Below are 12,708 nucleotides of genomic sequence, written 5' to 3'. Positions count from 1 at the left end.
AGACAAACCTATCTACAGGGTAAGTGTTAAAGAGATAATTAGATATATAGCTAATAAGTAGCTTTATATAGGTCTAAATCCCCTTATTATTATTGTTATTACTAGTATACGTAACTTTAAGTTATTATAACTATTTAATGTTAGGTAATGCAGATTTTAGATCCTGCTAGCTAAAAAACGCGAATTTACATAAGGTTATATTTATATGGCGCAGGTGCACAGACTGAAAAATAGGTTTCGGACGCTGCCAACGCAACAGACTGTATGGATTAGAGCGGTGACAACCGAGAGACAAACTCAACGGTGCCAACGGTCCATGCCCCGCGGAGATGCGGGGCATATTGGGGGCCTTGGTACACTAGGCTACCAGCACGAGGAGGCAGAATGGACTTGCGTGGGGGGACAACTCAGAACTGCTGCAACCTCGCTTCACCCGTTTGCAAGGAGAGTCTTCTGTCCATCCTCAAGTCGCTTTCGACGGAGAGTCATGTTTTCAAGGTTGAGCTGGTGCAGATGGACTCTTGGCTTTTCAACCCGTCTCGACCAGCTCCAAAAGAATCGGCAAAAGAAGCAGCCATGTAGCTACCAATCTAGCAAGATAGTGAGATCAACAAAGTCATACGTCGTCCATCTGTCCGTCAGTCTGTGGACGCCGCGCCGCATGGGCTTGCGTCGGCCGCTACACGCTCCGATCACCGGCGTCGACGGCACCGTGGTTTCGGCCACTTTCGGAATGGCCTTTTCTCAGTGCCCCATCGTGGCACCCAGCTCACGTGTCTGAATGAGTGCGCCCCGCGCTCCGCGACCACTGGGTGCAAATGTCCGTGCTGCAACGCGCACGTTGCAGGGCAGCCGGCGCCTCTCGACGTTGAAGAATCAAACCACGCAGGCGGCGCGCCATCCGCCCGTCATACCAGCAATCGGCCAGAGCTACACAAATCCCCATTGCACTGTCGAGGGGGCGGGCGGGTATGAGAAGGGGACAGAGAGTTGGGGGGAGCTGACGCACGGGGGCGCGGGGCTGTGAATTCCCTCCAATTGCCTTCCTCTCTGCCCCTCAATTATTCCGGGTCCAGCTCGCCGTGGAGGGGAGAGCTACGAGACCAACACGACACGAGACGAGAGCTCCTCCCCTGGGCCGGCATAGGTAGCGAGCTTCGTCCAAAATAATCTAGGGGTGCCCCCCCGGTGGCCCATTGTCTATTCAGCCTGTTCCCTCTCGCTGCGTCCCATCCGGGCTGTCCCTCCTCCGTTGCTTGGCCCAAACGATAGTTCCTTTAAATAACCCGTGATCGCACTTTTGTCGTGGCTTCCCCGTCTTGTCTTCTCCGTGCCCCCAATATCTCATCAACCCCTCCCCCTCTTCCCCAGTATTCTTAGCCATTGAACCCCACGACGCGGTCAAAATGGAGCCTCTCAACGTCTTGATGGTAAGCCGGTCCGTTCGCACACTCTCACTTCCCACGGCTCACATTTTCACAGGTCGGTACTGGAGAGTACACCACCGGCTTTGTCGGTGGCGGTGCCTCTGGCTCGGATAAGAAGGTCGGCGTCGTCGGTCTCAGTCTCTTCGACCTGAGGAGAAGGGGCAAGGTCAGCCGGCTGGGCATGGTCGGCGTCAACGGCACCAAGTTTCCCGCCATCAGTAGGTCTCGACTCACCGCGGCTCCCGCGTGGACCACCAGACTAACCTGCCGAAAGGGGAACATCTCGACAAGAACATCACTCAGTTCTACAACGGCCTGGACACCTCCTTCGACTCGTTCCCCGCCAACGACAAGGTCGACCCCGAGTCCTACAAGACGGCCATTGACGCGCTGAAGCCCGGCGACGCCATTACCATCTTCACCCCCGACACAACCCACTACCCCATCGCCCTCTACGCCATTGAGCGCGGCATCCACGTCCTGCTGACCAAGCCCGCCGTCAAGGAGCTCGACCACCACCAGGCCCTCATCGAAGCCGCCGAGAAGAAGGGCGTCTACGTCTTTATCGAGCACCACAAGCGCTTCGATCCCGCCTACTCAGACGCCCGCTTCAAGGCCCAGAAGCTCGGCGACTTCAACTACTTTTACAGCTACATGTCCCAGCCCAAGTTCCAGCTCGAGACCTTCAAGGCCTGGGCCGGCAAGGACTCGGACATCTCCTACTACCTCAACAGCCACCACGTCGACATCTGCGACTCCATGGTCACCCAGCTCGGCTTCGTGCCAGTCAAGGTCACGGCCTCGGCCTCCAAGGGTATCGCCACCGACCTCGGCTGCGACCCCGCCACAGAGGACACCATCACCGTCCTCGTCGACTGGGTCAAGACGGGCGACCCCAGCAAGAGGGCCACCGGCGTCTACACCGCCAGCTGGACCGCGCCGCAGCGCGCCGGCGTCCACTCGAACCAGTACTTCCACTACCTCGCCGCCAACGGCGAGATCCGCGTCAACCAGGCCAAGCGTGGCTACGACGTCGCCGAAGACGCCGCCGGCCAGCTCACGTGGTACAACCCCTTCTACATGCGCTACGCCCCCGACGAGGACGGCAACTTCAACGGCCAGACCGGCTACGGCTACATCTCCATCGAGAAGTTCGTCGACGGCTGCCGGCAGGTCAACGCCGGCCAGCTCAAGCCCAAAGACCTCGATGCCAAGGGCCTGCCGACCCTCAAGAACACAATCGCTACCACCGCCATCCTCCACGCCGGCAGGAAGAGCATCGACGAGAAGCGCGACGTCAAGATCGAAATCAACGACGGCGTCTGGAAGCTGGTGTAAGGGTTGACGGGGACGAGAGGGGGGAGGCTTGCTAATGACGACGACCTGTAATAGGGGATATATACCATCTACTTTTGACGTTGAATGAAACTGGTCATGACACACGATGCGCCGCCATGATATATATCTGTGACTGCTGCTTTGCGTTGGCGACGTTTGCTTCTGGATGTTGATTGCCATGGCTCGAGACAAGCCACCATTGTTCGGAGAAGTTCGTTTAGGCCATGGAGGGTGTGCGTTGGGGAAGCTCGGGCAATTACTTTGGATGCTTTGAGATGGCGAGTGGCGTATCAAAGAAAAGGCAGACGGAAAGTAATAGCGCTTGGCGCTCTCGTGCGGAGAACGCGGGGAAGGGGGTCGCCGTAATACGAGAGACCCTGATGTCTTGGGCTCCCCAGCTCCCCAACCTTGGGGATTGGCGTCTATTAGGTTGCGTCGTCAAGACCAACCCGCCAGCCCGGTATGGCGGGCTCCGTCGCACCTTGATGTCTTGAACCCAATCCTTTGTGATAACCCTAGGCGCCATTTCCGGCCCCGAGGAGACGGTGTTCTTTGGTGCCTGCCAGGAACGCAGGGTTATGCAATCTGCCAAGACTCGTATCAGGGGAAACCCTCTACTCGTCCAGGGTTTTCGAGGTTGAGGACGAAATCGTCGCTGTCGTCACAAGGCTGCGTCTCACCGCAGCGTTATCGACAAGAAAGAGAACGTCGCGTTTCCGCCCCCGGACGTCACGGTACAGCCGCACCAGCCAGACAGGCTGCCTAGCTAGCCTAGCTGCCGGGCTGGGCAGGCACGCAGGATGGCCAGGAATGGGATTCTGCCACATCCGCAGCCATGTGGCCAACTTTGCAACCCTCCAGGATATCCGGCATGACCAGGAACAAGCTGCCGATGCTGGAAGTGTGATGGACGAATCCACCGCTTCATATTGCCCTGGTGAGGCTGGCGACTGTATCCCAGTGGGTGGTGGATAGAATCAATAGTTTGTTGAAGTTGCTGATGGCTATGGGATGTCTATCTGCGGTGTTGGGGGTGGCGAAGCGTGGGGGCGGCAAAGAGTGGGTGGGCGACGTTATCAACCACAACTTCAATCACGACAGCGCAGCCTGCCTACAGGTGCAACACAATCCAGCTCTTCCTGCAGCCATCATGCAGAGCTTATCGCAGTGTACGGTGTCGTTCGAGACACTGAAGCGGGAGAAGAAATACACAGCAATATCTGTAGTCCGATGCGATTGGTCCGGAGACGCTCTCTGCGCTTACGGCTACACACAAACAGCGCCACCATTTACTAATAAAGCCAAGGATGCTGCAATTGCAGAGAGGCCTCACGCTCATATATATGAGGATCTGCTATAGTCAACATATCGCTCCGCCGTCTTGAGGAGCTCGTCTTCACCCAGCCCTAAATCACTCAGGTTGTAGGCACCGGAACCGGCAGGCAATATGCACAGATCATGGTTCTCATACCCGATAACCAAACCGTACCCCTTTCGGTGGTTTACGCCAGTCGTCGTCATCGGCGGTCTTGTTCTCGCTGTTCTCCTCTCCCTGGCCAACCTGAGTGCCAATGGATTTTACTTGAAGAGCGTTTACATATCCGACCCCAACGCTACGGAAGACTCGGCAAACGGGCTGTATGTGAACGTGTTCCGGTGCAATGGCGCGGCATTGGGCTGACACACAGCCATCCATGAAGTTGGTATAGGAAGCCCCCATTCAACTGGCAGAGCGACGTGCAGGCAGAATGCCAACCGCGCCTGCTGTCGGTCGGCGATTCGTTCTTCACCTCGAACCAGGGATTCCGGTACACAGTCGAGGCCATTGAAGATTCGGCAAAAAGATCACAGCCTGCGGTCCGCTACAAGAACAACTTCCTCCGCGACTGCGTACCGACAACCATAAACATCAAGCTAAGAAAGGTCGACACCGCGGCGCCATCGTGGTGGATATCGTGGTTAGAGTCGACGGCAGAGGCGACGGTGAGCTGCGGTGTCGTTACCGACGACGGCTTGGTGACCATAACACTCGCGACCACGGGCGTGGGCAGAGGCGATCGCAAGTACGTCTATGTCGTTAATGACGATCATCAAACACACGCCAGTGTTTGGTGGGGGACCAGGTTGCTGAACACATACTGGAGCGGGGTGATGTCTGTGGCATCTCAAATGAGCCTGCGTGACAGATACGTCGTTCGTGCGGGTTTGACGTTCAACACAAAACCGTCAGAAAATGAGTAAGTCTGACATCCCCTCGAAGGCCGCTCAGCATGTTAAGTTTCCAAAAAGCATCCAGACCGATACCTTCTTCGATCTGTACTGGTGGATGACCCACAATGACAGCCTAATCGCGAATAAAGGCTTTGCTGAGAACATCACGGATTACAACTCCAAGGTAAACATCGAAACTCATTGGCTTCCCACAGCAAGCAAGACCCTGTCACTAACACGAGTCGACGCAGTTTTACGGCTCGCCAACCTTTACTGAAGGTCTTCATTACGCCAAGATCCTGTACTCTCTGCTCTCGTTGGACCTGGGTAGTTGCCAGCTGCCAAGCCTGTTGCTCGACGAAGATGGTCTCCGGTACGCAATCCTGGCGCCAGACGACCTCAACCGAGTACGCGGGGGGCTCTTGAATGATTCTTTCACAGTGCGGGTGATGGATTCAGACCGCTACAAGACGATCCCGAGTCCCGGGGACGACGGTACGGGTGGAGACCAGATAGATCTCAAAGAGAGCTATCGCCTGATTCGGCCTCTCACAGGACCGTTGGGCTGTTCCAACGCCACCGTCGTCACTCAATACCTCTGCTCCGTTCCTCAGCAGAAGGGATGGGGGGTGTTGCTGTTCTCCATCCTCCTCGCAGATCTCGTATTTCTCCAAGCAGCGTGGAAAATCCTGACGTGGGTTTCTGATGGGATCGTAGCACGGCAAAACCCGGAAGCAATGTCGTGCCAGAGTCATAGCATTCAGAGCGAGTCTTATGAGCTCGTCGATGGCTCCAAAGTGCCCCACCAAGCAGCCAAACCGAGTTCAGAGGAAGGATGACATGTGGTTGGGGCGCCGGATGATATCGAAAGACATTTGGAATATCAGAATCTCTCCTTTTGATGGCAAGCGACAAGGATATACGCAGCCCTGGCGGGCCAAGCGCACCCAAAGACGCGCCTTTGGGGACTTTGGTCCCCCCTTGACCTTCGTCCTAGCTGCCGAAGACCCGATAAACTTTGCTTCGTCCCCCCACCGCCTGCCCAGTGCCAGCGAACCAGAAAACGAGGCAAGGGCTGCCTCGGGCTTCCTAGTGCTTATTAGGTACGCTTTGACAACCGTGATACAGCCCACCCTGGCCTGACGCGCCATTCCAGACATTTACGCCATATGAAGGAGGGAGGGGCTATACGAACCCCATCATTTACATTTACAGTTACCTCTCGGACATTCCCAACGCTGCCGAGTCTCAAAATCTGCGAGGACCGGGGGCTAACGTGATACACTGGACTCGTACGTCGGCGAGGCTGTCGTGGAAGGCTACAGTGCCCGACGGCACAAAGCCGCTGGTTGGTGCTGCTCGTCTTCGTGAAGTGTTAGGGAGAAATTGGCAGTCCGGAGAAGGTTTGGACCGCACCGGTCCTTGCAGGAAAGACGTTGCGGGGGGGACGGGGCGAGGTGGAGATCCCGCCTGGGAAGCTTTGTCTGCGGCCTGGTCTGCTCAGAACACCGCCAAGCTTTGGGCGAACCCGGCATATGCCCATGTCGTTCCTGCCAGCGGGTAATGAGGTTTACTAACTACGTAGATGGCCTATCACCGCCGTCGGTGTCTGGCCAATTGCCGACCCTTTCCCAACGACCTGCCACGGTGACTGGAAGCGACGCGCCGCCAATGGGGGCGTCTTGCCCGCAACGGACATATCGTGTACCCGCAACCCCTCCTCCTCAATCAAGGTTTCTTGGTTTTCATGCGCCGATGGATCGGCAGAGAGAGTCTGGGGAGCCTGGCTGAGGTGAAAGGACATGTCGCACGAGTCACTTGCATAGTGCAGTACAGTCGACGTTTCTCGTGGCATGTGCGTCCTTCATCCTCCTCCTCCTCCTCCACCAACCCGCTGCGTCGGACGCTGGCAACCGGTCCAACCAGGACGGGACGATGGCTGAGGGAGACCGTTACGATGGCCACAGCAGGGAGCTGGGAAGCACAACGACGACCAGTCAGCTCGGCTTGCGCCATGCAACTCAAATAGTCCGATGGGCTCGTTCCACAAACCAGTAGAATTATCTTGTGGACAACGCTGAGGCAGGGTACGTAGAGGGACCCCCCCTGGTATGTTGTTTGGAGTGAGGAGAGATATAGTTTGAGTTTAGCACATGTTGCCCTTCAGCTATATAGTAGCCGCCTGCTCTGGATTTACACGCGCAAGATTGGAGTAGCAGCTCTTTACGATTTGTGTCGACTTACACGCAACTTATAGACCATAGACGACAACGCCAGAACAAGCCAAACATGGGTAGCCTTCAACCGACCACAGAGGACGTGGCATACTGTACTGTGAGACGACCTACACGGTTCCCATGCAGGGAGAAGCTTCGACTTACACGTACACAAATAGCTGGTGACGAATGATGGTTATGTTGTCGGTAAGCATCGTGTCTCAACCCCCCCCACCTCTGCTACCCTCGCCCGGCCGCCGACTTACACGAGCCCAAACTGCAGCGGCAGCCGTCCTGGCCCAGTCCCTCAGGGCGACCGGCACGAGGATCCCGCGATGCGTCATCATCACGCCCGAGACCATGTCCGAGGAGTCCATCGCCACGCTGCGCGGCCTCTTCGACCGCGTCATCCCCGTCCCGGCCATGGCGGCCCTGACGACCACGAACCTCGACCTCATCGGCCGCCCGGACCTGCACGCCACCATGACCAAGCTCCAGCTCTGGTCGCTCGCGCAGTTCCGCCGGGTGCTGTACCTCGACGCCGACACGCTCGTGCTGTCGAACCTCGACCACGTCTTCGAGCTGCCCGAGTCCGTCACCTTTGCCGCCTCGCCCGAGATCGGCTTCCCCGACTGCTTCAACAGCGGCGTCATGCTGCTGCGGCCCGACGCGGCGACGTACGCCGAGCTGACGGCCTTCGCGACGCGGGTCGACTCGTTCGACGGCGGCGACCAGGGGCTGCTCAACGTTTTCTTCGGGGACGGCACCAAGAACCACCCGTCGACGGTGCTCATGCGGCAGAAGCAGCAGCACGGGGGCAAGGGCGCCGGCGAGGACAGCAGCGCCGGCGAGCGCAACTGGTTCCGGCTCAGCTTCACCTACAACATGGAGATGCACAGCGTGTACCGGTTCTACATCCCCGCGGCGCTGCGGTACAAGGACCAGCACAAGGTCCTGCACTTCATCGGCAAGGACAAGCCGTGGCATTACGAGAACGGCAAGGTGGACACGCCCGACGACGCGGGAGCCTACCACCGCTTCTACGCCGACATGGTGGGCAAGTGGTGGGAGACCAGGAGGTCCATAGCGGCGGCGCTCTGATCTGGGAAGGTTTTTCGGGGGGGGGGGGGGGTTGCCTTTTTGTCCGACGCAGCGGCGAGACGGCGTTGGTTTGTGGCACTTTGGCCAAGCCTGGGATTCCTTTTGAGGTTTAATATATTGGCCGCTCCTGCATTCGGCGACGGCCTCCCGTTCACACTAAACCTTGATGTTTTGAGTTCGCTCGTCCTTTGGGCCAAACCGGGGTTGCAGACATGAGGGAGTTTGGATTATGTGTCGAGAAGCTGGAGGCGGTGGGTTCGCTTCCGGGGAGAGCAAGTGAGGTTCCGAAAGTATAAATGAAAGCAAAGGTACAGGGTGGCAGGGGTAAGTTTTTCCCCCCTATGATGTTATCCCCCATAGCTGACATCATGATAGAGGGGAATATTCACCAAAAGTAAAGTTCTGTAGTAGGGGGGTGAGCATTAGTTACCTAACAGGGGGAAAAAACTTCGGCCGGATACCATCGTAGGTGGCGTGAACGAGGTTAGGAGTGCGCTCCGGTGGTAGTGTAGACCCGGTGTGCGACGTGGGTGGGGCAGAGGTCTCGGTCAGGGATCCTCGGTGTGGGTGAGTGCGCTAGTCCAGAACAGGACTGGGGGGACTGAGGACTGGGCCCCCTCCCCGATAAGATAAAAAAATTCGAGGGCCGGCTTCCAAAGCAATCGGAGCAGTCCGGCGCCCTCCAAAGTGCCATCGCCTCATGCTTCAAAGGTCTACAAAACTAAGACTCGACTACCTCCTACAATTACCCTGCGCCCCAATCACCGTTGCGTTAAACCCTCTCTAGCGACAGCGCCGTAAACACACACACACACACACACACGATGGGTTCCGTCCTTCAGAAGAAGAAGCGCCGCTCCGGCCGCCAGAAGGTCAAGATGCCCAACCGTCCCAAGAAGCTCCTGAACCCGCTCGGCAACGACATCATCGCGAAGAACTGGTACGCCTGAACCACACCCTCCGTCTCTCCTCGCCCCTCCCCAACGACCGCGCCGGTCTCTGTTTCTTGGGAGCAGTAAAAAGAAACCAACTTTGAGCTGTAGCTAACCACAGACACCCATTCCCAGGAACAAGAAGGAGACCCTGACGCAAAACTACCGCCGCCTCGGCCTCACGGCGCGGCTCAAGGCCCCGACGGGCGGCGTTGAGAAGAGGCTCTCCCAGCTCGAGTCGTCGTCGTCGTCAGCCAAGCCCCGCGACCCGCTCGCCATCGCCTCAGCCGAGGAGGCCGTCTTCGAGGAGGCCCGCGTCGAGCGCGACGCCGACGGCAAGATCGTCAAGATCCACTACGGCAGCGACAGGCGCAGCAACCCGCTCAATGACCCGCTCAACGCCCTCGAAAGCGACGCCGAGGACGGCGGGGAGGAGGAGGAGGAGGAGGGTTGGGGCGGCATCGACGACGAGAGCCGGCCCGAGGTCATCCGCCTGCTCGAGAAGGAGGCCGCGCGGCCCACGGTGAAGAAGCCGCGGCACATGAGCCAGCAGGAGCGCGAGTGGCTCGAGAGGCTCGTGGCGAGGCACGGCGATGACGTCGCCGCCATGGCCCGCGACCGGAAGCTGAACCCCATGCAGCAGACCGAGGGCGACATCGCCCGCAGGATCAAGAGGCTCACAGGGAAGGCGTAATGGGAAGGGGATATATATGTGTGTTTATATCCATGGAGAAGAAGGGGGGGGGGGGGGGGGGGGGGAAGTCAAACGGTTCCAAGGGGGGAAAAGAACACAAAAAAAAACCCCCCCCCAACTTGGCCGTGGAATGCAACGTCGCATGTAAAAAAAGGGGGGAGGCTGCTTTTCAAAAAGGAAACGAGAGAGCGCCTGGCTTCAGAGGATTCCGTCCGTCGCGTCCCCTTTTATCGAGGAGTTATGGCGTTTTAGAATAATTTCTGCATACAAAAGAAAAAACCACATGTTTCACGCTCACGCCCACGACAACAAGAAGAGGGCACCGGCCATCTGGCATTTTTGTTTGACTTTTGAACGTCACTTCATCAAATTTGATGTCTACCTATGGAGCTCATGCCTGGTATCGTTGCGATAACCTTTGTACAAATGGGACGCCAACAACACCTCGTGATCCGGAAATAAAATCCAAGCCATCTATATGAACACTGGGCACAGTCCCTCAACCAAAAAGACTGAAAATGAAACTCAGTGGCGGGGCCATGGCCCTGCCATCGCAGCCCCTCGCTCGCTTGCCGCTGAAAGGAGACTTCGTTCTAATGTAACGTGCGATCGTAGTTGGCAGCAGGGAACTGCGCCGGCCGGTCGTCGTCGTAGGCAGGCGCCGTGTACGGCTGTACCGGCGCGAGAGAGACGGAGGAGCCCGGATGCTGGGAGTGATACTCGGTCTCGCTGTCGAACATGGCGCCGTTCTGGCGCGAGGGCAGGGAGCCGTAGCGGTTCGGGTCGTCGTCCTCGGCGCCGTAGGCGGAAGAACCCCCGTAGCGGCTGTTGTAGCTGCCGTTGTTGTAGCCACCGACGGGGGCGTTGGTTCCGCCGTAGAGGGTCGTGTTGTCGTCGTTGTGGTCGTCCATCTGGACGGGGGCGTAGGCCTCCTCGTCATGGGGAGCCATGGAGAAAGCGGCCTTGTCGGGGTCGATGTTGTCACCGAGCTTCTGCTTGTCGTAGCCGGGGAGAGTTCCGTGGAACTGGTAGTACTTGAGGGTGTACAGACTGACAAATGTGGAGCCACCGAAGAGGAGGCTATGCGATGAGGGTTAGTATGCGTGTCTCGCCAAAGCTGTCCTCCTGGCATGGCAACTTACGTCACAAAAACACCCAAGCCCACGATGGCCTTGCTGAGTTTGCAGGCATCACCGCACTGGTTGGCCGTGTTGTATGCTGCCTGGCTTGCAAAGGCGGAAAGCCAGATGATGGTGAAAACAGCGTCGACGATGGCCATGGCATACGGGTTGGCCAGTTTTCTTGTCCTCGGCCACCGAGGTGCCATAATCAGATAAATCCATGCGGGAAGCGAGAGGAAGCACTGCGAGGGGAAACCGTCAGCAAAGGAGCTACCCACGGGAGTACTGCCGCATCTCGTGCGAGGCGAGTCTTACCACTCCAAAGGTCCAGCCATTGTTGCCAACGATTAAGGCATTGTCGGCTCTGAAAACCGCAATTTCCAACGCCCAGATGACGAAGGACAGGACGAACTGGACACTGTGCAGGCCCAGCTTGACGCGGGGAACCAGCTCCGGGTTCATGTCTAGGTTGCCGAGCATGATGTCGTCGGCTCTTATCGTGGTTGTCGCTCTGTGGTGTTTGTGATGCGGTAGATATTTCCTTGTGTTCGGTGGTCGAAAGGGGGGGTATGGGTTGAGGAGGAGGTGGGTGCCAGCTATGCGACACTCACTTCAGCTCCCCCTGGCCGTTTTTCTTCGACTAAATTAAGATCAAACTCAATCCGGCTCGGCAACGGGGTTTGGCGAGACAACCCAGGACGGCAGGGCAGCGGGGGTGGGAGTATTGGGGGGCCCAATCGATAAGAGTACCTGCTGTTTTGCTGTGGAGCGAGTGGCTATTGCTATGTGTCAACCTCCCAAAAACGAAAACAAGTGAGTGTGAAGGATGGGCGAGAGGGGAGATGAGGATAGGACTGAAGGGAGTTTTGGGTTTTGGTTGGGGAGGAAGAAAAAAGACGGGAGGCGTATCAGTTGCAGTAGCATCAGCAAGAAGGTTCCCGGCGGTTGTCGGGGACGTGTCTGCCCTTTCCTTGTCTTGAAAACGAAACAGCCCGGCTGGTCTTGGATTGCGGCAGTGACGGGGATGTGGAATCAGTGGGCAACGACTCCCCTCGTCGTGCCCTGGCGGTGGGTGGTGGTGTAGTGGAGTGGGTACCCGGCAATGGTGTAGGCCCAGCCTGCACAACTTGAGCTCCCTCGTCATAGCAGCTTAGCGTCCATCATCTCTGTATCCTTCGTTTTCCACTTTAAACGGTCCCCGAATTTCGCATGTAGGGATCCCTTCCACAGAACGGTAGGTATACCTTTGCGCCCGATGCTGCGGTTCGGTTCCTCAACAAGCAACTGGATGGGATGATTGGATGACACTGTCTCCCTTTCCGAACATTAATGCGAACGGTCCATGAAAAAGGACGGGACGGGATGGGATGGACTGTCCACTCCCATGGCGCAGACGCAACACACATAGGCTGCGATCCGGGCGAACCAAGCCACTGAGCCGCTGTGCACACTGCGCCACTGCGGCCAGGCAGCGAATTATCGTCGCTCGAATGCGAGCAGCTGAGCGGCAGATCCCTGCAAGCCATGCCTCCCGAGCAAATAGTCTGAACGTCGTATTTTTTAACCTTTTGTTCTATGTGTACCTGGGACCTCTCGCCGTGCATCCATGTGGTGCGTCCGCACCGATTCCACGGTGTATCCGGACATTTCTTCGTCATCTGCCGAAAA

General features: G+C 57.4%; 5 protein-coding genes across 5 annotated transcripts; 4 read left to right on the top strand and 1 right to left on the bottom strand.

Annotated features, from left to right (window-relative positions):
• Positions 1-1,406: 1,406 nt before the first annotated feature.
• On the top strand, positions 1,407-2,765 carry GLRG_03108 (oxidoreductase family protein; the record flags this gene model as incomplete). Its single annotated transcript, XM_008093793.1, has 3 exons — positions 1,407-1,430; positions 1,483-1,645; positions 1,702-2,765. The coding sequence occupies 3 exons, from the start codon at positions 1,407-1,409 to the stop codon at positions 2,763-2,765; spliced, it is 1,251 nt and encodes a 416-aa protein (XP_008091984.1).
• A 1,447-nt stretch (positions 2,766-4,212) lies between these two features.
• GLRG_03107 (uncharacterized protein) lies at positions 4,213-5,815 on the top strand (the record flags this gene model as incomplete). Its single annotated transcript, XM_008093792.1, has 5 exons — positions 4,213-4,403; positions 4,466-4,828; positions 4,889-5,002; positions 5,055-5,160; positions 5,228-5,815. 5 exons carry the CDS (start codon positions 4,213-4,215, stop codon positions 5,813-5,815), a joined length of 1,362 nt encoding a protein of 453 aa, XP_008091983.1.
• Positions 5,816-7,265: 1,450 nt separating this feature from the next.
• Positions 7,266-8,293, top strand: GLRG_03106 (glycosyl transferase family 8; the record flags this gene model as incomplete). The annotated part of the gene is made up of 3 exons (XM_008093791.1): positions 7,266-7,310; positions 7,372-7,399; positions 7,476-8,293. The coding sequence occupies 3 exons, from the start codon at positions 7,266-7,268 to the stop codon at positions 8,291-8,293; spliced, it is 891 nt and encodes a 296-aa protein (XP_008091982.1).
• An 824-nt stretch (positions 8,294-9,117) lies between these two features.
• On the top strand, positions 9,118-9,919 carry GLRG_03105 (ribosome biogenesis protein Nop16; the record flags this gene model as incomplete). Its single annotated transcript, XM_008093790.1, has 2 exons — positions 9,118-9,233; positions 9,361-9,919. 2 exons carry the CDS (start codon positions 9,118-9,120, stop codon positions 9,917-9,919), a joined length of 675 nt encoding a protein of 224 aa, XP_008091981.1.
• A 593-nt stretch (positions 9,920-10,512) lies between these two features.
• GLRG_03104 (uncharacterized protein) lies at positions 10,513-11,520 on the bottom strand (the record flags this gene model as incomplete). Its single annotated transcript, XM_008093789.1, has 3 exons — positions 10,513-10,999; positions 11,062-11,282; positions 11,356-11,520. 3 exons carry the CDS (start codon positions 11,518-11,520, stop codon positions 10,513-10,515), a joined length of 873 nt encoding a protein of 290 aa, XP_008091980.1.
• Between the last annotated feature and the right edge of the window lie 1,188 nt (positions 11,521-12,708).

The sequence above is a fragment of the Colletotrichum graminicola genome, assembly GCF_000149035.1.
Source record: "Colletotrichum graminicola M1.001 genomic scaffold supercont1.9, whole genome shotgun sequence".
In the NCBI taxonomy this organism is placed as follows: domain Eukaryota; kingdom Fungi; phylum Ascomycota; class Sordariomycetes; order Glomerellales; family Glomerellaceae; genus Colletotrichum; species Colletotrichum graminicola.
Note: the sequence above shows the minus strand (reverse complement) of the source record. Positions and strands in the feature narration are given on the sequence as shown.